The sequence below is a fragment of the Haemaphysalis longicornis genome, unplaced genomic scaffold, assembly GCF_048455015.1.
Source record: "Haemaphysalis longicornis isolate Haplotype H1 unplaced genomic scaffold, Haemaphysalis longicornis Haplotype H1 scaffold_5, whole genome shotgun sequence".
In the NCBI taxonomy this organism is placed as follows: Eukaryota; Metazoa; Arthropoda; class Arachnida; order Ixodida; family Ixodidae; genus Haemaphysalis; species Haemaphysalis longicornis.
Genome location: NW_027526385.1, coordinates 39,146,667 through 39,173,018, shown reverse-complemented (window position 1 = coordinate 39,173,018; position 26,352 = coordinate 39,146,667). Strand labels below are relative to the sequence as shown.

The 26,352-nt window shown below is 47.2% G+C and overlaps 1 protein-coding gene across 1 annotated transcript in view; it reads right to left on the bottom strand.

The window, feature by feature from the left end:
• Window positions 1–25,701, bottom strand: part of LOC144139177 (multiple inositol polyphosphate phosphatase 1-like) — a 39,357-nt gene extending 13,656 nt beyond the window's left edge. Inside the window, exons 1-3 of the mRNA XM_077671609.1 lie at window positions 25,490–25,701; window positions 19,442–19,576; window positions 18,770–18,880 (exon numbers count right to left, since the gene is read on the bottom strand). Of these exons, the coding sequence (XP_077527735.1) occupies window positions 18,770–18,880; window positions 19,442–19,576; window positions 25,490–25,694 (451 nt within the window). The 5' untranslated portion in view covers window positions 25,695–25,701. The remainder of the gene's footprint in view (window positions 1–18,769; window positions 18,881–19,441; window positions 19,577–25,489) is intronic.
• Window positions 25,702–26,352: the final 651 nt, after the last annotated feature.

Here is a 26,352-nt window from a genome sequence, read left to right as displayed (position 1 = left end):
TTCTAGCGAGAACCCATCTGGTGATTTACTCGCGAATCTCGAAATTCACTTTAAGTCACTTGGAAGATGGATGCCAAGATAATTACACTGCTCACTTGCCGTCACGCTCACCTGCCACGCAATATGACGTCAGCGCCAGACGCACTATGATAACATCTTGTTCCGCCGCTGGCGACGTGCAGATTACAGGGAACTAGAATATGCTAGTTCACTCTAGAGCAGATGTAGCGTGGAATTAGCGTATTCGGCTCATAGTCCGGAGACCCTAGGTCTCTTCAATTTCGCCTGCACTTTCTGCGTGAGTTCAGAATGAGTTCAGCCAGTTCAGCGCAGGCGCCGGCACTGCAGAACCGGTCCTGCACTTTTGTCGTCTGTTTCTGCACCTCGTCCCTGGGAAGTGCAGGGAAAGCCGTGCACTCATCCTGCACTCTCTGCACCGCCGGTAAATCGAAGAGAAAAGTGCAGGCGCCGTGCGCCCCACTCGAAAATCGTAGAGGCGAGTGCTGTACTACCTGAATGAGTGCAGCGATTTCAGCCAAATCGAAGACACCTCATGATTCTACGAAGTTTCATGTACCAGTTTTCTCTTCAAAATAATTGATTCACTTTCTCAACATTAATCAAAATAAGCCTTTTGGCTTATCCCGACATTATCGTAAGTATTTTTTACTCTTTACAGCGGTTGCCAGTTAATGCACTGGACATAAGGTCTGCGGACTCCTTCAGGAGCGGAACTCATGATGTCGACTGGCAACACTGGGCCGTTGGCCTCTTCGATTATTAGTTCCTGATTGTCTGCAGACTTCCCGCGGTCCATTCCGAGGGTAGTCCTCGCACTGCCCACGGACTATTCAGCACTGGTGTATCGAAGATGCCCACTGCGCTTGCAGTAGTGGGGCTCTTCGATTTACAGTCTCGGACTCACCGCGGATAGTCCGCGGGTAGTCCGAGGATTCCCCGAAGCCATAGGGACACATGGGAAAATCAAATACCGGACTGCTTCTCGGGGAGTCCGCGGGGAGTCCGGGGCTGTAAATCGAAGAACCCCAGTATTAACTCTATGGCGCTTGCACATTACGAACGATGCACTTCATGTCATGTGGGCAGTTGTGGGCGCGAACCAGTGCGTGTCTGCTTGGAAGCTTGTTTTAAAGGAGTACTGACACGAAATTTTCGTGTTACGTTTTTTTCGCTGCTATGCGTGCCTCCAGACCACTAATCATAGAATGACAGATTAGACGGTCGAGCGCAGCGTAAACATTCATTTACGGCGTCGTTTATTCGTGCCAGTTTCGGTTTCGACTGAAAAACGCCGAGCGGCCGCCATAACAGGATGTATCACATGACGTCACCATTCTTGCCGCATCGCTGCCTCTCTGGAAGCGCGCGCAAGCGAGCGCACGCGCGCGCCCAGACCGGCCGAGGTCCTCATCGTCCCCACAGGCCCGGGCAGCATGACGTCAGTCCCAAAACCATGACGTGTACACACGCCCGAGCAGCGCGCGCCAACCACAGCCAGCGCGTCGGCTTCGTCACGGGAGCCCCGACGTCGGCAGTTTGGGGCAAGTAGCACATGATGTCATGTCGGCCCGCTCTGGGCTTTCTCGTGCGGGCGAAGATTAAAATGGATTTTAAATATGTTTCGCTGAACTGTTGCTGTTGAAACTTGCTGGGAGATATCTCCTGATAAAAAGGAAGCGTTTTACATGGTTATCACAGCTTTGAAATTTCGTGTCAGTACTCCTTTAACTGTACATAGGATAAGTTCCTGTTAAGTCGCGCCTGATGGGCAAGTCCGGACGAACCTGCTGTGCCGTGGGGTGCGCGAATTACGCGTTCCTCAAGAATTCGGGGGTCAGCGCACACCCGTTTCCTAGCGACGCAGGACTGCGCCAACAGTGGATACTCGCCGTCGGCCGCAAGAACTGGTGTCCGTCCCAAAAAAGCGCGCTGTGTTCGGACCATTTCACGCCCGAGTGTTACAAAGATAACGTGCAACAAAAAGGATATGTCGGTCTCGACAAGCCTAGGTGGCGGAGGCGGTTGAGGCCTGACGCCGTGCCTACAGTGTTCCCTGGCACCGTGAGAATGAAGAACAGTAGAGTGAGTATCGTTATCATCAACAGCCTACTTAGGTCCACCGCAGGACTAAAAGGTGTCTCCCACTGACCACCAATGACCCCTGACCTGCGCTGCTCGAGTCCATCATTTGCCCCGAATTTCCTTATCGCAACCGTCTATTGTGCCGGCAGCTGGCAAAGTAGGCTGCGCGAAATGCTGTTAGCACTGCGCCACCATTGTCTGGTCGCGACCCTGTGACCATCCTGCAGGCATTTTTTTTTCCGGCAGTCAGTATATTACTATTTTTCCCAGGTGCATTTCGTCTTGTGCATGCTTTATTCGCGTATGTATCTTAAACAAAGATCTAATCTAACCAATCCTAACCTAACCCAACTCATAAAGGCATATCCTAACCTCACCTAACCCAACCAAACGTAACTCATAAGGCACATCCTACGACAACCAAACCCTACCCAACACGTAAAGGCAGGTCTCAAATAAACAATAAAGAAAATGCCTCAAAATAACCGAGCGGATCTGTATTACTGCTGCGCCATGCTTACCTGGGCTGACTGGCACCCTGCAGAGGCTGGCAAGCCTGAACAGCCAATCAGAAGACAGTGGCATATTGCATCTGATTTTTGAGCAAGCACGCTATCGACTGTGTCATCGAACATACTACTCGCGCACAACTTTCACGTTGGCGTATACATAGACGGTGCTCATTGCAGATGGTTGACAGAAGGAAAAAAAGGGTTGGATTTGATTGGAGTTGATTGCCAAGTGAGCACACTGTTTGGAGTGCGACAAAAGCAGGATGCGTTTTGTATGCAGAGTTGGAGAGGGTGGGTGCGTGTTGCTGCGGATGCCGGGGTTGCTGGAGCACATTGCAACCTAGGGTACGAATGTGTGATTTGCTTGGGTGGTTGAATTGAATTGGAGTAGGAGGTGGTGTGACGTCACACAGAACATGTGCGTGTTGGCATATATCGCACGTGTCACACTATTTTCAAATGGCAATTAGCCCGTAATTTTTAATGCATACACATTCAAGGTATGGGTGTGAACGTAACGTTCAATTCGCTTTCTGAGAGTGACATGAAATTTTACAGCGACACGGCACAAAGCTTGGTGCTTCTGTTATTGGCCAGTCTTTTTGCATGTCAAGATGATAAATTTCTGCCTGTGTTTATTTACTGTATGGCTGTTGGATACCGTGGATGATAGTGGACGACAGTATAAAGTGACGGAAGCGTGACATTTTTGCATATCACTCAACCCGAATTGGACCAGATAAAAGGAAAATTCAGGTCCCATTGAGTTTGGCTTGGGGGATGAGTAAAGGGATGGGAGTTCGATGCCTAGCCACAGTTACTTAATGTAAGCCTTCTATTTCTATTTCCAGCATTGGGCGCTTGATTCGTTCGCCAGGGACCACAGCTACCACAAGGTGCTCGTGGGGTGTGCGACTACGCATACTGACGATATTGCTTTCATGAAAATGCGCTCCGCAGGTAAAGTTTCAAGTTTTGTCATCCTGAGCTCAACGTTTTTTTGTTTCTTTGTTTTGTTTTTAATTTCAAGCTGAAGCTTGTGTTTCGTACCTGACAGTCTGGAAGATAGTGGGGGTAATGGAAGGTTCCTTGCTTAAAAAGTGCTTGCCTCTTGATGCCTCCATGCTTTGCATACAAGCGTACAGAGCACTTTCAACAAGGCATAAAATGTGACTTTTGATGGAATTCTGCGGCCTGTTATGCTGACTGTGGTAGAACTGAAGCAGCTTAATACAACTCATCCACAATTCCTGCTACAGTTGCAACTCAAAAGCTTGCTTTTTTTAATGTGGAAACATTTAATTGCTCGTTGAGTGAAAAAGTTAGTATCGGCATCTGTAACAGCTCGACGGCTCCTTAGGAAGTCTTCTGTAGCGCGAATCATTCCTTCATCATCATCACCACCAGCCTATGTACTCCCACTGCAGAGAAAAGGCCTCTCCGATAGATCTCTAGTTATCCCGGTCCTGTGCTAACTGCGACCAATTTATCCCCGCAGATTTCTTGATTTCATCTGCTCATCTAACTTCCTGCCACCCCCTGCCACGCTTGCCTTCTGTAGGGATCCACTCTTTCATTTATTTTTTATCATTCCTTAAAAGCATTCCTTAGCATTAGCTTAAACTTGGTAGTAGCGGGAGATTGTTGTCCGCTGTATTACACTACAGGTAAAGGAAGTAGAATGCAGGCAAACAAGCAAAGAGACAAATAGCGAAATTTACCATCATTGTCAGCCCTTCCATCACATGGTGGCAGGTCTGAGCAGTGAAGCAACGCGTAGGATACAGATCGGAGACATTTGAAAGCACATCGCAAAGCAAAGCTTGTCAAGCAGCAAGATCACAGCGCTCTTCGACAACATAAGGCGGAAGCAAGGCATCTCAGGCGTTCATTTGGACATTGATGCTTTCGCATTCGCAACCTAGACGATGTGCTTAGGTGTCCTGGCACTTTTAACAGCTCTGCTTTTAATAGTGCAAGATGGACTCACCTATGAACATTCCTATGGTACTTGCTGTACTCGGGAACAAGTTAAGAACGGCAATAGCTCATGTACAGTATCACATCGCGTAAGCGACGGACCCGGGTGTCGACGGGAGCGCGCGTTTTGAGAGGAGATTGCTACGAATGCGTTATATCGCATGCCTTTTCTCAAGTAGTTTATTTGTGGTCACTGCAGTAGTTTATAAGCATATCAAGTCCACAAAATTACAAAAACGGCTCATGCCATGTTCAAAATATTCCCAGTAACGCACTAATTGCGCCGCGCGGAGTAACATCTGGCTGCAGTGATGAGGCACAGCGGAAACTTCCGCTGCCATTCTTAACTTGTTCCCGAGTATACTTCATGACCCACAGACTTGAACTGGATCCAAAACTCTCCGGGCACGCCAGTCATGGATAACTTTCAGCCCAAGTTCGGAAATATATGTGAGGTTGAACAGCTGGGCTTCCGATGAAGGGGGAAGGGCCAGCCATGCACGACTAGTGCAAGCTGCGCCAATTTTTTAAGTGCGAATGCACTTCTTAAGCGAGCCTGAATCGTCCGCCGCCGTCGTCCGCATAGCAACAGCTGCGGGTGCGCGCGCTCCTCGTCTTCCCTAGCAACGGGGGGAGATGGGCGCGCGTTACTCTCCTCCTCCTCTCTCCGCTCAGTGACTGCGGGTGTTGGGCGCCTCCTCTCCACTTCGGGCGGGAGAGCTCTCGCTCGCGTAGCGGGCGCTCCGCATTCCGACGCGTGAGGGCGCTCGTGTAGCGGCCGCGTGGCGCGGGAGGGTATTAGTCGAGCGCGCGCCGTCGTCGAGAGCGGTCGCTGGTCCTGCATCTCGATAACGATGATGGCGGACCGGGCAACGGTACCAGCAATAACGAGTGAAATATCTTTCTTTGTAGTTGTGTGAGTGTGTGTAATCTCTCGAATACTCATTAAAATCACGATATCCACCGTAATCGCGCAATCAACAACCGTGCATTCGCACTTACACACTCTCCCCCTCGGGGAAGTGCGAGGGAATTTTTTTTAACGTACATCATACTTGCTTCAGAGAGACTGCTTGTACATCGCTTTATCCATTGTGGGTAGCAAGCATTTCAAAAAGCATTCCTTGACCATAAGTTTTACTAAAAATGATAAATTGGTATTTCAAACTGTAAAAAAAACTGCGTGTGTATGCGGCGCTCATGAAGTGAAAGCAAAGCAAAGTATGCCAAGGGGTTATACTGCCACCTGTTCGCAGTTTTAGGGGCGAAGCTCCTTAAGTCATGGGTCTGTCCATCCCTTGTGTCTCGTGGTACGTGACCGCCGCATGCTTTCGGAGATGTCGCAAAGTGGGCCGCGTTGCACGCGCAAGAACCGGCTGCAACCGGCAGCGCAAACTCGGCACCGGGAGCGCGAGCTTGTCTGTGTTCGCCAACGGAGGCGCGAGCGCACGTGCACTGCGAGGGGGAGATCACGCAAGAGATCACGCCACGAACGCAGGCAGTCGTTCTCGGAGATCGAACGAGACGCAAGGACCTTTGCTCGTTTCCTCTCGTCTTGTTCGGGCACAAGTTCGCCCTAAATAAAAGTTCTTTCTTTACCGTTGTGTCCCATCCTACGTGACAAATTGTGGTAGAGGTGCGGGGTAGTCCTCTATGGCGCGGGGTCTTTCATAAGGTCTGGGCCTGGGAGCATTGACTCCGAAAATAAAAATTGATTTGTTCAATGCACGCACACAGTCTTACGTCTTTCTTAATGATGTAATGCGCGAACTTTCACGGGAGAGTTACGGTTACCGATGATCTCCCCTTCTCGAGCTTCGCCCCACTTATCATCATTCATTCCGTGGATATGGCGTGATTTTTTTTGTCTTGCTACATTTCGAAGTACTAGCATACTTTTAAAGGAGCACTGACACAAAAATTTTATGTTACACTTTTATTGCTTTTATCGATGCTTAATCGTCTGGCGAACCTGAAACAGCACTTCAAATACTTCAGCGCGCGATAGTTAATTATATTGAACGACCTGAAAATCGTTTGTTTCAAATTCCAGCGCTTTTATCCCGAACGGCGCATACGACAGAATCCTGGCCTGACCTCACCTCTTTGTGCGGACGCCACCGGCGCCCGCTTGAGAAGGTTTTGCGCCCGCTCGCCACTCATGGGGCTGCGCGCGTGAAGTGACGTCACGAGTTTTTGACGAGCGCTGTCGCGTCACTTATTTTGGCTTCACGGGGTGATGTCACGCTGATGTCCATTTGCCGAGTGCCGCTCCGCGCGCTGCTCCGTCGGCGCGATAAATGAGATCCAATTAAACTATGATCTTTGCGTCGCAGGCCGCTCATATTTCAGCCAGGGTATTATGTGGAGTGAAGGAAGCGAACTGTGCAGTAATATTAACGCCAAAAATTGGTATCAGTGCTGCTTTAACTTTCCTAGTGGAGCTTAGAAAGGGCCTGCAGGTTTCGTTGCGGAATGTGGAGTGTGTTGATGGTGGAGGGAATTCAGTTCGCTTCTAGTACGCCGTCTCTTCAACACATACATGATGTGTCGTGCATTGCTCACTAAACTGAGTCGGGCTAATGGATTAAGGGGGAGGGGGGCTGTTTGCGTGCGTGCAAGTACAACCTACATCTGTTGTCGTTTTCTACATCCTGTCACTCCCTTCATGCGGGCAGTTAAATGCAAAACTTCTTTTTCCATTTCCGCAGCGGTGCAGACGACCTTGTACCGGAAAAATTCAGGGACCCAGACGATGAAAACTGAAAATGAGGATCCCGAAAGGCAGAGAAAGAGGCACGAACTGAAGCACAATCGGGTCCAGCCGGTGCGCTGACAGGCGGTGGCAAGAGATGTGGCCGAGTTTCACGATCTCTGCGCATGTTGTGAGCACCTCATCCGACGCCAGCGGCCAGTCAGATGCGGCAGAGGAGCCTTCGCAGATGGCACGGTACGGCTCCTGTTTGACTTCATTTTGTCATATGGTATGGTAAAAGTATGAAATGCTATGCTAAGGAAGAAAAAATTTGCAAAGCTTGCACTTGTGATGCAAGGCTGGAGAAACAGCAGAGCTGGCGATACCTTTCACTTCATCGGAGACCCGGCTGTTGCACTTCACATAAACTTGATTGATTGTAGGGTTTAATGCACTGACGCAATGCAGGCGATGAGGCGCGCCGTAGTGAAGGGCTCCGGGTTAATTTTGACCACCTGGGGATCTTTAACGTGCGCCGAAATCTCGTACACACAGGCATTTTTGCTTTTCGCCTCCATCAGAAAAGCCGCCGCCGCGGCCGGGAATCGAACCCGCATCCTCGTGCTCAGCAGCGCAACGCCTCAGCCACTGAGCCACCGCGGCGGGTCTTCACATAAACTTGCCGCTGTAAGTTCTCCATCACTGGCAGGCTCGGAGCGTTTTGCCCGCAGGCTTTCACATCTCTCCCAAAAGGGACTGCGTTAGCGCGCGCTAGAACCCACTGCAACCGGCTTCACGAACTTGGCATCTGTAATACAAACTTAGTGTCTGTGCTGCCCACTTCAGGCACACACGCATGTAAACTGGCAAGGAGAAGAGCACGTGACAGATCACACCACTAACGTTGAGCAGAGTATTCTCAACGGTCGAGCTGGCCAACGCGGGGTGCTCCTCAGGAGCTGCATGCTCACATGTGCTCCGCATTTTTTCTTGGTAGTATTTTTTTCGCGTAGTGCTGGACGGCAGAACTAAAAGCTTAAACAGGTCTCCTGTTAAAAAAATCTGCGCAAACATATGATTGTATGTCATGACATGTTGGCTCGCTTTTCACTAACTGGCGGATAAGCTGCTTTTCATTAGTGTGAGGGTTCGAAATAATGGGTGTGATTGCAGTCCGACTGCCTGTGAGAGGCAGAGAACGGATGAGTATTGGGTTGCTCTACTTGGGTACGATGCGGGTGATTCTTGTCATTTTTGTGTTCGTGCGTTCAGCCGCGTCTTTGGGATAATGCGCCGTGCGGGGCCTGCACTGGGTGCATAGCAGCAGGAGGGGTGGCGCATCAGTGTGTAGTGAGATGCCTGGCCCAGTGGGATACACTACTCCCCATACTGAAGTAAGGTTGCACCCCTCTTTGTGCAAAAATTAGCAGAACAACTAGCAAGTGAGAATCATCGGATAAATCTGTAAGTGGTTCCACTGTATGTCAAGCACCTTTAAGATCACTTTCACTACTATTCACGAAGACATCACTGTGACGACATTTCCCCTGAAGCAGTTTAAGCAGTCTGGTATGCAAGTGTGAAGGCCCTAGGGCCATTAAAGGGACACTGATGCGATTTGTAAACATTGCGGACTTACTGCTGCAAAGTCTGGAGTCTCTAGGCCCTGTTTCGACCACTCTCGCTGCGTTTACGCAGCTTTATTCACTAGAAAAAAATCAATTCGGATGCTGTCCTCCTCTCTGAATCCTCGTTCATTTTCTGTGGCATTTCGTATTATACTACAAAAAAGTGACTTGGCTTGAATGCACTACTGCGCACGGCTCACCGACCCTCCGACAATATCAGTCCACCCACCATTTAGTCGGTCGGCCGCCAGCGGGTCGTGGAAATTTGTTCGCTCAGTTGAAACTAAGCTACGACATGTGTGTGCCTGGCAGAATGTGCCTTTAGTTGGTTAGTTTGTACACTGTGTTAAGCTTTAAGGCGAAGTCGCTCCACACAAGCGCACATGCGACGCTCCGCTGACTGGTACGCAAGTAGAATATCTGTGGCCAATTGAAGGCGGGAGAAAAGTAGACTAAGTTAATATGGGTATAAGAAATTAAATTCAACCGAAATTTCTATCATACAACATTAAAAGAAGGTGCGGGAAGCACTCTTTGTGCTGGGTGAACTACCATAGCGGTCAGCAGCACGACCACACATCTGCAAACGCTTTTCCGCCTAAGGGATGCACTCAGTAGAGATGATATATTTGTGGAAATTTGGGGGACACTTACTCCACGAGCACTATTCAAGAAATAGTCATTTGAGTTGCTTTTAATGCTAAAACTAAATAAAAATGTGAACTGGGTATACATTATATGCTCTATATTTCCGCCCCTACCAGCGCTGACTTTGTGGCCAAGTGGAGTGGAGCACTAGGTATATTGTTTTGCAATTCGCAAGTTCGGATTCCCGACAGCGCACGCTTTTTTTTTAAGTTGGTTTATAAGTTTTTGGGCAATGTTTTCTATACTGAATTCACCATTTTTGCGCTGTAACGTTCATTGCTCTGCGAGCAAGTTAACAAAACACGTGCAGACTGACACTGATGCGTTGGCTAGTTCTCGTTGGCGTGGTGTTGCCATACGCACCGACTGCTTGCGGGCACTGTTTGGAATCAGCCGACCCTTGGCCTGGTGCAAACATGCCTCTTATGGTATAGGCACAAGCCAGGCAAGGTCCAATGGTGGGGGAAAAGTGGATCGCATTTGAGCATCTCTGGTGGCGCGGACGGCATTCATCCACTGCGTACACCTCGGCTCGTGATTATTACGATTCCAAGCCGTGCTGTAGGCTTATCTGACGCATTTTACAGCCGGTAACATGGCAGAAGCGCGGTGTGCCGATCACTGTGATATCAAGACTGCCCATACAACAATAACATTGGATGCCAAGCACGTTATTTCACACAAGGGAAACCGAAGCTGGTTTGAATTTTAATCTTAGACATCATCCAATCACGTAGCACGGACGTCACTGCCTTAGTTGGTGCGGCCACCGCAGGACACGCATTCTAGTTTATCTTTTTTCGGGCTATATAAAATCAATACCGCCTTATCGGCTGGATGAACTATGAAAAGTGTGTTCATGTGAGACAGCCTACGCAGTGAAAGCAAAAAAAGGAGCTTGACAAATCCACTTCATTGTCCCTTTAAAGGAACCCTGCAATACTTTTTAAAACTTTTTTTGAAATCTTAAATGCTCATAAAATGTAGTCAACCAACACATGCAGTACTTAGGCTAGGGGGCTGCAAGTAGCTTAGTTAAAAATTACTGCTGTATGCCCATCAGGCAACTCAGAAACTCTCAAAAGATTTTTCTCTCTTTCCCAGTCTTGGCGTCCTTCGAGCTCTCGTATGACGTCATTAGAGCAGTGTAATGGCTCCTGGCCGGCCTCCTTTCAGTTGCAGCAATAAACGCATTTGGTAGCCTCTTTGGAACAAAAGCCACAAAAGCAAAGAAGAAACGGAGACGTAGCTGTTGCGACAAGCAAAGCACTTTCTGTGCTGGGGATAACTATAGCTAGCACAGTGCTTGCAGGCACTAATGAAAGATTGAAAGAATCTATCGGAAGTGTCGCATGGTCTTTTTATTAAATATCTCCATAAGACCCTGAGCATCCCTATGTAGTGCTAATGCATTGAGCCTCTTTAAAGTTGACTTCACTATTATACGCACAAATGCATTCCTGGGGCACATTTTAAGCCGTCTTATATGTATATATGAAAGTGTGACACAATCAATACACACGGACAGACGTTTCCTGTGTAAGCTCTCATTGAAATGCTTACGCATACTATAAAAAATACACCATCTTCTCATGGGGAACCATGAGGAGGATGCGAAGCATCACGGGGTTCCGTGTAGATTCCATTGTGTTGCCGTTGTATTGTTTCATTTATCGGAGCACGAATGGGAATGTAGCGTGAACCCCCATGTAAAGACAGAGAGATGTAGAGACAGCGAAGAGACCGACACCCGCGTTCGAACCGCGTTCGAACCCGCGATCGAACACCTCCTGGTATTCGTCTTTCTTTATTGCGTGCTCACGCTCCTACCCCGCTGCCCGCCATTTCCGTCTTCTTCTCTGGTTGAGCTGCGAGGCGCGTGGAGCTTCCCGCCACAGCTTTCCCACGGGAAATTCAACATCCTCCTCTAAAATCTTCAGTTCGTCGTTTCCGTTGACGTTCAGCTTCGCGTGCCTTCGTTGTATCAGTAGCCTCTTGACGTAGCTTGAATGAGTGAAGGACATAAGGCGCGTTCGTTGCACATGCTCCTGTCTCGGTTTGTAGCGCGGTGGGAAGAGCGCCACGTACCTCCCGTTGCAGCCAGAGAGTCGTGGGTTCGAAACCGGGCGCCGCCTAACTATTTCTTTTATTTATAGTGGACTGCGTTGACGTCAGGCCAAACACTTACGGGGCTGAAGAAACGCGCATGCGCACTAGAGTGCGGATGGCGGACCACAACGACAAGGGAGGGAGGGACACAGCCCCGAGCATGAGATGCTTTGCATCTAAATGTATGCTGGAGGGGTTGTGCACAGTAGCAAGGCACTGCCCTGTTAACCCAACGCTATGTCAGGAGAGAACACCAGCCCTTTGTTTCTTAGTTCCACCAAACGTATCGTTTAGGATGGGCTACCATTCAGTTGAAGGCATAGTAATGCTACCGCTTATTCTTGAGGCTAGTACGGTGAGACAGTGTGCAGTTATTTCAGATGGTAGTCTTCCTTGTCGGGAACACCTTTTATTGGCCTTAAAATAAAACAAGGCCAGCAGCCTACAAGCACACAGTTTTTTTAGTTGAAACAGCAGAGCTGTTTAAGCATTTAGTTACGCCGTATAACGTTATAAAAAAAAAATACCAAGAAAAAATTAAAGCTGTTTCACTCAATGTGAAAGCTGTCGGAAGTGCAGAACAATAATTCGCCATAATGGGCTGTAGCGCCGTTATCCACTGATTGCTACCACCCAATGCAATTCAAATTTCCCGCCTTCGCAGTGCTCGCGCGCACCCTTCCTGAAACTGCGCCACCGGGAGTTCTGTTCCTTTTGTGCCTGCTTTTCATCCCACTCATGCCGGTGTTGCGCTGCCACTTTTTTTTTCGCTTACTATCATATAAACCAACCCAAGGAGCGTTCCTAACTAAATGAATGCGGGCGCTGCCGGTCAGTTACACATATTTTGCCTCAAATGTACCTGCAGTTTTCTTTGCGATACACAACAGGGAGATGTTTGCCAAGCGCCAGCGGTTCATGAGTTTCGAACGCTTATGACTATATAAACCGCTTGGCTTTCGAAGCCTCTGGGTTACGCCGCAGCGACGGAACGCCATGTGTGGCTCTACTTGGGTCCAGCAAGTGAGCTACGATGACAAGGCGAGACCCTAAAGTGCTCTGCACTTAAAAGACCTACCACTTGTGAGAATGTGACTCATTAGGAGCACCCGGTGTGCCAGCTCGACCTTCAAGAACACTTTGCCCAGTGTTTGTGGCGTGATCACTGGCGTGCTGTTTTCCTCACCAGTTCGAATGCATTCCCGCCTGACGTGGGCAGCACAGACGCAGAGTTCGCAAAGCCGGTTGTTGGGGTTCTAGCGCATGCTAACGCCATCCACTTTGGAGAGCTGTGATAGGCTGCAGACAAAACAATCCAGGCCTGTCAGTCATGGGGAACTTTCAGCGGCAGGTTCGGAAATCCATGTGAGGGGCAACAGCCATGTCTCCGACGAAGGGAGAGGGGACGCCAGCTCTGCTGTTTCTCCAGCCTTGCACCACTAGTGCAAGCGGCGCCCATGCTTTTTTTTGGTTAGCCTTGCCGTGAATGTCTTGTCAGCTGTGTGCTGTCTTAGGAACAGAACAGGGAAGTTCTGCAGGCGAGATTTGTGTACAAGAAATGATAGCATTACTTGTTAATTAGGGCAGGACATGTGGTATGCTGGATAGACCAGACAAGCGTCAGTGTCAAGGCTTTGGGTGAAAAGTAAGGGACAGGGGAAAAATAATTGGAGAATATCACGGTTATCAAATCGAGGGGGGGGGGGGGGAATGAATTCAAATGTTTAGGGTTAGGCCGGTTGGTAGTGTGTGGTAGAGGCCTTTATCCTTCACAGGACATAAATGGGTATTTGAGGATGCTAACGATTATGACAACTAATCAGCATAGGGAAATTATGCATCCTTTATGTCCACAGAGATTATTTGTGGTGACAAAAGGTGGTGCATCGTTTTTAAAGCGGCCGTGAACACAAAATGCAAGTTTGTTTTAATTGAAAGATTTGGTGTTTAATAGTGCCCCGAGCACTTATCCGGTAGCAAGTGATGTTTTATTCACTAAAAAAAACAATTTAAGCCATAATTGTGTTTCTCTCGCTGAATTGTGTCTTTAGTGACATCTGCGATGGCATATTCAGGGCAGGTTTTAAACGAATGTCAGTTAGCTGACTAGGGCGGCAACGAACTGCGAAACGCCTTGTTTACTGTCCGTCCTCCTAGATGGTGCTACCTTACCGCTCGGGACCACTATCTACTTTCGCTTTGTTTTTGACCGGATTTGTTCCTGGCTAATTTTTGTTACGGTTGATAGTAATGGTTTTGTGAAAAAATTGGCTATGCTCGACAAACACACTTACAGAAGCCAATGTGGTTCTGTGACAGGGATTTAAGCCATAATTTGAGTATGTTAGGGAAAAGACCTGTTCGAGCTGTCCTTCCCCTCTCCCAACTTTTTAATTAAAAGCCGTGCCATATGCTACGAAGGAGTGATTTCATGAATCTTGCTAAGGTACTAAGTTGGGCTAAAAACACAGCGCTTGTGCTTTTCTTTTTCACCATCCCCTCCTTCACGATGTTTTTTCATTGAAGTAGAGAGCTTTCACACAAGGATTTACGATTCAAGCTTTCTGGTCCATGCATGATCGGAATGGTAGTTTCATTTGGATCCACGTCGTGTACGCAATATTCTGTTGTTTTCTTTTTTCATAAGGCAAGCAGCTGCTGCTCCTGCCACTATACTTATCGACATTATGGCTGAACAAGCATTATTGTGCCTGTCGGCCTACAGTGCTGTTGCCGTACAGTTTATAAATCTGAACAGTTGGGTCCCCTGCAAGTTTCAAACAAAACATCTTTTTCCTCTTCTGCAGGGCGACATGGTGGGATGTTTTTGTGCCCTAGATCTAGTCACCTTGACATGCTCGGATGGAAAACAACATGCGCTGATGGGCGTAACATTTCTTTTAATAAATGCTTGAAACCTCACTCACGTGCTGTGTTATTATAAGAGTTCGTAACACAAGACTAAGTGTTTCATTAATTGCAGCAAATGGTATTAGTAAGCCAGTGACCTTAAAACTAGTAATGCATGCAGCGGAAATGATTTGTCTTCACTTAAAGCAGGGGATGACTACCTGGCTCCCAAATATCAGGGGCGTTTTGGTAGACTGCCTTCTGGAAAAACTTGTGCAATGGAGTCAAAGCTTTGCAGGGTTCGGCAACCGGTCGCAATGATCGGCTCGCCTTTGATAGTTGCCGATCATGGCTTTCCCAGTTTCGCTATTGTTGTGCCTGCTGTTGTGCTAGAGCACTCGGCACAAATTTGCTGAACCTGGCGACGTACTGACGGCGGGCCGATTTACGCCTCGATCGAACCACTCGCTGCAGACGTGCCCCAACACGCCTGGAATGCCGCTGCTGAGTCGCTGTATGATGTGCCGGTGCCCCGAGCGCAGGAAACATAAAAAGAAATCGCGGGAAAAGAGACATGCTAAGCGCGCGAGTGGCTACGAGTGAAGAAAAAGAAGTAAGGATCCGAAGAGGGCTCGAGGCAAGAGAGGCGAGGAAGAGGAGGAACGAGGCGCAGTGGTTTGAGAAATTGTCCAATTGACAGTTTTCTGTTAGGGGCAAGGTTCAAGCGCCTTCAAGTTTTACATTAATCGGCAGGATGACCGTCATTCATGCTCCGACTATATTCACCTCTCTCACTTATGGAAGCCTAAATTCTGTGAATCTTGTAAATGCGAGGTGGCAATCACAAAATTTCAATGCAGAATTCCCCCTTTAAATTTTTATCTACACAATGCTGTTTGGGCTTTATCTCCAAAATGTCCTTTCTGCAAGGCCCCCGAAACTATAAAGCACTTTCTCTTAATTTGCCGCAGCTTTTCCTCAATGCTACGCATGCACCATGAATACACGTTTAATCGGCTTAATCTCCCGTTATCTTCCACCGTTGCTCTTTCCCTGGGTGCTTCCGTCCTGGGAGTTTGTTACAGAGATGATGTGATCGCCTTTCACTCCTTTGCTGCGGTGAAGGCCGGATGCCCTGCTAGACAGCTATGTCTTCATTTATGATTTTTTCCTGACAATTCTGTTACATCCAAAGATTTTTTTTCTTCTCTCAATCTTTTTCTCTCACTTTACTCTTTTTTTCTCTCTAAAATAAACCGGGTCACAGCCTAATTGTAATTTACAGGCAGCTTTTTCACAAATCCACATGTGGGTTTGCGCTATGATTTAGGGCCCAACCAACCAAGATCGAGAAGCGATCGGGAGCAACTGGCTGATCGTCTGCCTCAAGGTAGCCTGCCGAACCAGCGGCAGTTGACCGGACTGCGGGTGCTCCGATCCTTCGAATACCCTGGGCTCCAGCACCGGACTGCGGGAGCGCTACCCCAAGCAGTGCTCGGGCTTCCAGCCCGACCAGCTTCTTCGGGCGAGTCCATGGTAGCGTCATCATAGCGACGTGACTGTGCTCGGATGTTGCGGCCGCGCCGCTCAACGATACCAACCGCCAGCTGTAGTCGCCTTCGACGGGAACTCATACTCGCCGCCGCCGGCCCCACCAAAACTGTGAGGCATTTCTTTGTGCACTTCCCCGCGGGCTTGAACTGTACAACTATTTTCTTTTCTCCATGTGTACAACTCTTTCTTGTTGCCAGAGTGTGTTCGCAAGCTACACCTGAATTCTCGACTTCTTTATCAGTTTTTTTCTTCTCCTTTCTTTTACATCTTCTTTTTTGCATATAGACTTCCATTTTCGCAATGTTGTCACCTGCCTCGTTGCTTGTGAGCCATTCCAACCACAGCCCTGAACCTGCTTTAACATCACAGTCGCCTTCCCTTTCCCCTTTGCGGCGCTTCGGCGGACGCAATTGCTTCGCCTCCATTTCTCGGCTTCAACCTGCGGCCAGTGAGGAGTCCTGATTGGAGAGATTCGAAGTGCTCGCGCTGCATCGGACTGCACGGAGTATAAAACAGCCTGGAAGCAGCAGCGAGCATGGCGTTCATTGGAGGCACCGAGCTGAAACGTGCTGTCGCCTTTGTGCAAGCCATGTAACGCTGTTGTTACCCTTGTACGTACTGTATATAAATGCTGCTTTAACTCACTGTCAGCACGACAACTTCGTCGCTCAGCTCGGCGCTGCATTGGTAGCGAGCTGAGCAAAACTACGTTGCAACAGTGGGGACTGCGCTGAGATGGCCAGTCGCAACATTGCTTGTGCTTGCCTTTTATCAGGAGTGCCTTATTAAAGTCCAGAAATCGGTTGCAGAAAAAGTGAAGCTGCTTGCTTAGCTGGCCATTGCAGGGTGAAAATAAAAGAGGTGCAATTTATCTCGAGCCTTACGCCTACAATCACTGCAAAACTGTCATCATGACTGTCATGCAGTGAAGCTGACTCTCAACTACGATGCTACGATGTTACTGTGCAGGCATTTTGCTTTGCAGTGAAGGTGTTGTGATAAGTTAAACACGTTCATGTCTGTTTCTTGCCCAGTCTTTCACCGCACCAATTCAGCATTTTCCTGAATTCTACTGGGTCATTTGTTCGCTGGGCTGCAGTTTGTCTTTGCTTTTGAAGGAGAGCTAAGTGTAACTTGGAGAGCAGCAGTTACAAACGTTCCACATCTGATGTCCAGGGTCTCTTCGTGGGCACTAATAAACACAGCTGCACAATGTCAAATGAACCTAGACTTGCACACTGTGGTATCAATTTGCGTTGCAGACACAAGATGGGTGGCATGTACCCAGCGTTCATTAAAAGTCATCACATCTGAACACTGAACACACTCTGCAAGATGTCCTGAAAATGAGCCATTCCATTTGTCAGGTGCTATCTTCAGCGGAGTGTGGGCAGGTAGTAGTAGAAGCAATAATGACTTCATTTTGTCCAAAAGTTGTGGTGATTGCACCACTGAGTTGTTCACTCAGTCATATGGACAGCAGGTCTCCCGCTGTTTTGGAGCGAGAGCTCCATGGATTAGAGAAAGAAGAGAGCGAGAGTCCTTTTCCCTGGGACTGCTGTATATATTTAGAACAAACAGGCTTACTCGCCGATTTACGCCTGTGACAATTTCAATAAATGTGTGATCCACCTCACTATCTATGTCATGTTCTTGCGCTATCACATTGCGGCGAGTAAGAATGGAGGTTGTAGGTGGATTTTGGGACTTGGGCGTGAAAGTTTCGTAGTTGGCTAATTTGGCTACTGCGCCAACTTCTTGTAGGCAAATTACGTCAGGGATCGAGCCTACAAGATTGTTTTCTAAGGCTTGCTGAAGGATGCTCCACTTTCAGCAGTATCCTACAGTTCCAATGCCAAATGATGATGTTATTCAATGCCATGGTCTTTGTCGTCTGATAATGAGGGGCGATTGTATGGTTTGGATGATTTCTTATTCGTTAATTTTTGTTACGAAGGGGATTTTCGTTTTGAAGTCATGACATAATGAAAACTGCTCTTCCACCCTGATCCTGGTGTTATGTAAGCTAACAAGTGCCAGTCAAAATTAATTACAATATTTTTGCCATTCTAACCCCCCCTACTTTCAGAAGAAAAATTGGAAAAAAAGTTTGCATGCGAATCTAAGCACCTTCTTTCCTACGAGGAAGGCCGCCTTGCCCAGGCTAAAGAGTTAATACGGCCTAGGCTGCCAAATGCTTTCTCGCTCTGTTCTTAACCCTTTTGCCACACTTGAGTCATTTAAAAGAAATGTTTCTATAGCAAAAGACAACCTGCTGTGAGATACTCAAAGCAGCGTCTCAAGCAATGCTACACACTCAATGGTAATGAGAGTGACTGATTATGAGGCATAAATGGGTAAGTTCACTGTCTGTGCGTGCTTTTTTTAAATGTTTGCCGTATAAAACATTATTCCTTGTGCCTGTGTCATCTTGCTGCTGCCGCGAAAAGTGTGTGTGTACGGGGGGGGGGGGGGACATCATTCTAGATTTTTTTAATCTGCCCTCCCTCCCTGACTTTGGGCATTGCAATCTTGGAACAAAGGGGGTGCGTGCTTAGAATCGAGTGAATACGGTATGTAAGTTTGGGTGTTGGTGGTCAAAGTAATAAATATGTAGTGATGCAAAGGTTACCACTGAAAAGAAAAAAGGGACTGAATAGTAAGTGTGAAAATTTCTGGAAAACACTTGCCGATTTTTTCGGTTTCTTTGATGCCGGACTTCGTCACTTGGTTTTCGTCGCTTTCGTTCCACTGGGGCTCCCACATCTCTAGCCACGAAATGTGCTTATCGCACATATAACCTGCCAACAGTGGCATTAATCAGTGTGACATAGAGTACAAGTATGTGCATGCAAAAGAATGGATACTCATAGAACACCTAAAGTTAACGTTCCTAGTGCTAACCAAAAAAAAAAACCTCAAATAGGGAGCAATCACTCTTTTTAAGATTATATATAGGCCTGCATGCATGTGTAAACTGGCTTTGCAAATTTGCAGCTTTAATGTTATGTAACCTACCATAAGCCTCGTAATGAAACAAATTCTTGAACCTTAGTCACGTATAACGCGCCCTCCCGCCTGTTATCCTCCGAACGCTTGTGTTTTTGTACTCTCTAAATTATTCCAGTTAACAGCCTCATCCCAACAAAAAATCACCACAGTATTAGAAGAAATGAGCCCACATAACCAATAAATGCTTAGTACAAGAAGCTATTACTTTTTGCAGTGGAGTTGCAAGATGGGGGCGGGCCAGTGATGTGAAGGAGCAATGTGTACTTGCAGGAGAAATTAAAAACAGCCTTATGAAGTTTACTGCTATATCTCCTAATAATGGTTACGTTAAAAACTATAGTCTCACTCACCAGATCCATTTCCAAATGCTTCCACAATGTTATCTCGAATTAGTGGCAACCTTTCATTAAACTTCCTGATATCTTTCTTGTTGGGATACCTTGTCGTGTGTCGCATGAAAAGCATCAGCAGTATTGGCTTGCAACCTTTCAAGCAAAGGAGAAGAAGGAAAACAAAGATAAAATGGTGAATTCAATTAACGCTTGATTATATATCTCACAGTTCCAAAATATATTTGTGGCAATGCGCAGCAAAATTTCTCTCTTTTTTTACCTGCATTACGACGGCCGTCACACTATCACAGCAGCATTCAATAACCTTTAAGAAGTTACAGCTGTCATCTTCCAGTCGGCTTGAATTCCCGACTTTTATGACATGATTTTAATGTAACAATAATGATGAATGCGTGTTCTTGTTGGGGCAGCATTTGCTTTTGTTTAGTCAACAATGCACTGTAGGTATGTTACAAATCCTCACCATGTAAATAGTTTTACACATACTCGTATATGCTAAATTTGCTCTGAGAGCTTTTGTCACTTCAGATAATATGGTATAGATAATATCAACAATGTGTAGTCTCTGTTTTCATCTAGTCTAGTTTTTTTGCATGGCCATGTGTACATATGTGTGCATATCTGTGAGCCACTTTCTTCAGCAATAGGGGCCTGTCACTTTGAACAAAGTTTTTCCTTTGGCGGGTGATTTAAAATGGCCGATACTATAGAACTATGTTGAGTGGCTCCAAGGGAAACTCTCCGTGTGTATAACCTTCAGATTTAAAATAATCTTCAACATTTAATTGCCCCGAATTAACCAGGGTATTGATGGGAATAATACCGGCTCGGTATGTGACTTCATTTTATTACGGTTCGACAAAATCACATCACGGTCACGAACCAGTTCACGAATGTTGAACTGGTTCAGTAAGTGAAATTTATGTCCAAGGGTAGAAAAGATTGAAAGGAAGAATTTTGAGATCTAAGGGGCCATGAAAACAAAACAAGTTTGGTTCATTGACTTAGCTTTGACCCCATAACAATGATTCCAGTTTTAAAGAAAGTTTCAAGCAGTCAATCAAGGTATTCAAGAAAACGTATAAGGCAGCGGGCACTTTCTCAGCCACGTTTCCGCGATTTGCCTATGACGTCACGCAACCTTTCTTGTGCGATTGGCGGCTACCCACCTAGCTAAGCCACGCCATTAAACATGACTGAGCGATTGTAGTGGGGCGTCTAGTTTCGTTTTACCGTATAACTTGAATGACAATTAATGTGCTCTTAACACATTGCGAACTTTTTTGTTAGTTCAAACAAAGTTAAAAAACGTGGCGCAAACTAGACGGGACAAGAGAGACAAGAAACACAGATACAGGCGCCATTAACACAAGTAGTAATTTGACTTTGCGTGGTCTGTCGACATAGAAAAGAGCTCAGTGTAGAAGAAATACGACTTAACAAAACTTGTTGCTGAGCTAGTTGGTACATAGTTCAAACAAAGTTAAAAAACGTGGCGCAAACTAGACGGGACAAGAGAGACAAGAAACACAGATACAGGCGCCTGTATCTGTGTTTCTTGTCTCTCTTGTCCCGTCTAGTTTGCGCCACGTTTTTTAACTTTGTTTGAACTATGTACCAACTAGCTCAGCAACAAGTTTTTTTGTTAGTGCTGCCCATATAGTGGGCATCTTCGATTTACCAGTGCTGGACGGTCCGCGGGCAGTCCGAGGACTGCGTTCGGACTGCCCGCATAGGAATACGCCGGATCGTGTATCGGGCAGTCCGAAGCCCTTGTCATTGAGCTGCTGCTCATGTACACCACAAGGGAGCGCTACCTGCGTCTGCTGAGCACTAATGGTCGGCGGCGAAGCTTCCACGTTAAAAAAATCAAAGTCCCCTCGTCTAACGACAAAGATAGCCAAACGCCAAGCTTTCTTCGGCCGCAAACCAAGTCGAATCAAAGTCCGATCCCGTGAGGGATTCGCTCGTTGTCGTCCGAGTTTATTTTGATGATGATGATGATGATGATGATGATGATGGCCTTGAAATGTTTGGCGCGTACCCACTCGGGGGTATTGGCGTGGGATAAAGTGTTGATTGCACCTGCGCTTGGTGTGCATTTGTGGAAACCGATTGCGTAAGTAGGATTTCCTGCAGCTCGTTTTGGGCGTAAAGGTTTGAATTTTGTCCTTTGAACGATTTGAATTTTGACTTTCAGCTTGAAGACAGCAAGGAGTGGCCTTCTACCAGAGAAAGCTTCGCGTTTCAGCCATTTTTTACTTCACCCACGATCATCATCATCGTCAGAGAAAGTTGTCTTTCCTGCAGAATAACCATCAGTACAGCAAAGGAAGCTGCGCTTTAAAAATTGCGGGAACTCCCTAGTGGTTTTTTCTCGAACAAATGCTTGAGCCGCCCTGCTATGCAATGAGCCCCTTAGAAGTCGGCTGCATTTCTGCACACACATGGAGTGCTAGGAAGACATTTCTTGCCTCTATGAGCAGTTGGTTGCGGAAATGGAAGGGCCGTTTATTAAATATCTCTATAAGTTCTCACGTGACCCTATAAAGTGCTACACACCGAGCCCCTCTATAGTCCACTTCACTACTAATGTCAAAGTACAGATGAAGGCGAAAAGCGTTAAAGGGACCCAGAAAAGCTTTGTGAAGGTGGCAATCAAAAGCATTCAGGTGGTAGAACACATAACGGGGAATTGTTGAGCCAAGTGTGAGCCCCATACGTTGTACGGATATTTTGTAAACAATTTTTGAAGATCGCCTTTCTCAGCCGATGAGCGCGCCGCCGCAGCGAGCCCACCGCGGCTGACGCAACGCCGACCGCGGCTAACGCAACGGCGAGGCGACCCCCTGATTCGGCCGATCGTCGGTCGCCGGCAACGTCACTGCCATTGGCTTCCGGTTCCTCTTCCTCCTTCCTGCGCGACCCCGAGGCAAAGGCGGGTCTGCAGCGATTGACGCGTGCCTAGGCGCAGGAATGTAGCTAGCGGAGAACGGAAGTCGAGCGTCGCGATGTCACATGGCTATTCCCAGTGTTTCCAGCTGCTTTGAAAGAACCATAGAGGGAGGAGGAATTGATCGGCAAGGGGGAGAGGTGCACTTAATTGCTTCTGGCGCAGCTAATACTGAATGTAGATCCATAATTCCAACGGCATTGCATCGCTATATTGCTACTACGCGACAATAAAGGCCTTTTGTAACTTTTACAAAAGGCTTTTTTGGGTCCCTTTAATGCCCGTGTGTAGAGATTTCGGCGCACGTTAGAAATCCCCAGGCGGGGGAAATTAATCCGGAGCCCTCCACTGCGGTGCGCCATATAGCCCGGATGTTAAACACCCGAAATTTGAAGTGAATTTGATATCCAGTATGAGCGGCCCAGGACGTTATATTAAGTACCTCCGTAAAGCACCGTGTATCCCTAGGAGCGCTATACGCGGAGCCTGTTTAATCGTCTTCGCTAGTATGTATGCATGCATTGCTGAGAAAAGATTTTGGGGGTCAGTAGAAGGAGTTTGAATCGGTGTCTTATATCAGAGTGCGGAGATGCTCACGGAGAATCATCATGATGAATGAAAGGCCCTAGGCTCTTCGTACTTTGGTTATATATAAGGCACTGATTCAGACTCCTTATATTTCATTATTAGCATTTTAGTGTGCGGCGAAATTGTTACGCATCAATCGTCACAGACGGACACCGGGTCTCCTTTTTGAGTCACAACTGCTTTAAACGCGCGCGAGCACACTACCGCACACGGAAGAGGGAATTCGCGTCTGAAGGGCAGCTCTTTCGTGGCAGCCTTGTTTAGCATAGCCGTGATGGTGGGATTGCACGCAACATTGAGATATTGATGCGGACACTACTGATGTGGTTTTCATGTGAGCCGAATGCAGTCCAACTGCTCCACATCGGTACCCTTTTGCTGATACGAGTGTTGAAATCGAACGAGTTCGAGCTTGCTGAATGAGATGCACGCTCTTAATAACGATCTCTTAGTGCAGCTGAAATATAAATAATATCCGAAAGATTTCGTAGAACAAAAGGACCCTGCAACTCTTTCGATAAACGCTTTCGCTCTTTCCTTCGCGTCTGGAAGCACTGCGAAAGCTAAGTTATCGCCAGCACGGAGCGGCACTGCGTGATTTGCCGGTCGCCCCAGATACGCCTTTTATTCCTTTATTAATTCCGTGTTCCCCATAAAAAAAAAACAAAAAAAAATTCGGGGAACGAAACCCGCTCCAGCCAAGCTATGGCAGGTTAACAGCCAATAAAAAATAAATAAAAAGGAGCGATGGCCCAAAAATATTTTTTTTTTGTGGAAACCAATTTGTAGATGAGAAAAAAAATGATACTTAGCACCAAACCAAACTCTCCACGCTTACCGAAATCACAGGGAGCAAGCTAATAGCGAACTGGTGAAGCACTAATGACAAAAATACATCAGAATCAGTACAAATAAAACATACACACTAAGGCAGCCCCGCACACTGCGAAAAGAAAAAGGTAAACAGTGAACATATTATGTGGCATCGCACAGTATCGAAAAGCGGTCTACAACGCTATATAGCTGACACCAGTCAACAAAAAGTGGCACCTATGACTAGCTTGTGAAAGCATATCTCGCAAAGTTTCAAAAGCGGGGAGAAACAGCATGACGCTATATCCTTGTACACTGCATAAGAAAAAGACAGACAAAGCTCAGTGCAATGTCTTGCACGAGAGAACTCCAGTCCCACAGCGAATCAGGATACGGTAGCCAGCACAATTCTGCAGCCCCGCACACTGCACACATCATACTAGAAAATGCTGTTCATGTGATATTGCAGCCCCGCACACTGCAAAGAACAAAAGCCAGTCACACTAACAAGAAAAAAAAAAAAACTGAGCACATCACTCGCGGAAAAGTACATCTTGACTCGGGTTGCTGGATATCTGTCACACTTCAGGCAGTGCCTTTGAAATAAACTCAACGAGTTCCGTTAAACTTTTTACTGCTACACAGTCATTCAATACTGTCCGTAAATGAGGTGGTTCCAGTGCTTTCCTTATTACATTGTGGAGTCTTCGAACGTACACAACTGTTCTTGTACAATCTTGTAAATAGTGAGAAATGGAAGGTGCGTCTTGTCCACAGAAGCATCGACATGTTACCGTCAGTTGTAACCTATAAAAATAATGTGGGAACCATCCATGTCCAGTGATCAATTGAGTTAGCTTTTTTGGTGGAGGGAAGAAGGAGGGAATGTCCAATACATTGGGTATCCATCTGTACAGTTCTGTGTCGGTATTATCCGTCGACCACCTTCGCTGCCATTGCAGGTGACCCTCTTTTGTTAATCGAGATCTCATCATGCGTTTGGACAGTTTACCGCGGGCATCTTCTCCTCTCGTAGCCGCACTTGCCGCCACCATGTCCGCCAGCTCGTTACCCCAAACACCTGAGTGTCCCGGTACGTGATAAAGATGTACAGAAACAACATTCGCGAGAGAAAGGATGGCTATTTTCAATTGGTGAACTACGGTGGATTGATTAAACGGGTTGTCAAGGGCGGTTAGGACAGAGAGGCTGTCAGTGTAGCGTTTCTGCTTTGTTTTTGTTTTTTGCTTTATTTTTAAAGCTGCTATCGAAAAGCGTTCGCTGCTGCAACTCAAGGAAAACCGGCCAACAGCCGCTACATGGCCTTAGTGACGTAACTCGGGCCATCGAAGAACGTCAAGACCGGGAAAGAGAGAAAAACCTTTTGAGCGAGTTTCCAAGTTATCTGATGAGCATAGAGCAGTAATTTTTGGTTGAGGTACTTTGCGACCCCTTAATCTAAGTACCGGGTGGGTTGGGTGACTACGTTGTGCAAGCATTTACGATTTCAAAAAAAAAAGTTAAAAAGTGTTGCAGGGTCCCTTTGATCGGGTTGACTGGAATTAAGTGCCTTCTACACTGCGAACGTCAATTAACTGTCTATATTCATTTCTTTTCAAAACCAAGCTTGTACTCTTTTGCTAAATAAAAAACTTGAGAGGAAAATAAATCAACGATGTTTTGATGCTGACCTTTGAAGCGAATCTCGCTGGATTTCTTGCTATTCAGCCCGGTGGCATGAGCGTAGCTTGTCTTCGTTCCGAAAAGCGTGGAAGGGAGCTTGTAGGCATGTGGGCCACATGTACGATTCCATTGCTGCGGCGTGTAGCAGCCGGTGTCTGCGTCCACAAGAGACGCGGCGAACAGGACTGCAGCCATTACCGCTACGGCAACCATGTTGGAAAGGCCTATAACGAAAACAAAAGTAAAAGAAAAAAAATTAGTGCCCTTCCACTCTGTGAAAAAGGATGACCTGCGAAGCTGGACGCAGTACACAAAATGCACAAAACACGAAACGTTTGTTTGTAATTTGCGATCGAGCAATTAGCACTTAGCCAAATGAAATTTGAAGTACTTGAGTTTTCTTCTAGTGGACAAACATGCAGCTGTCTGTCTCCCTCCCGCGTCGTAGGCATCTTACTGTCTGCGTGTATTAGTCCGCTCGACCACGGAGGACACCGGAAAGCTCGCATTGGGGCGTAGGACATTCATACAGCACAACGGACAAGTCATCAGTGAGGGCATGAAACCTGTATCTGCGCGTGCACGTCCCCCGCCCCCTTCCATCCCCTCCCAACACCTGCCTCTTAAACTGGCAAACAGTTATGTGCGCGTGCTTAGAAGTGGAAGGCATCGCCAAAATTGTCGCTCTGCAAAGCCCTTTGGCTAACGTCGATGTTGCTGTTCATCCGGGAGAGATTCCCAGCTGCTCGGCGAGCTGAAACTTTCGGTGGAAGCTGCGGCGACAGCGGGTTTCTTTTGGTTACGCATCGAATCGCGCTTCTGTTCCGGCGGACGCTCCTTCGGTTCCCGCAGTTCTTTTTTCCGAGCGAAC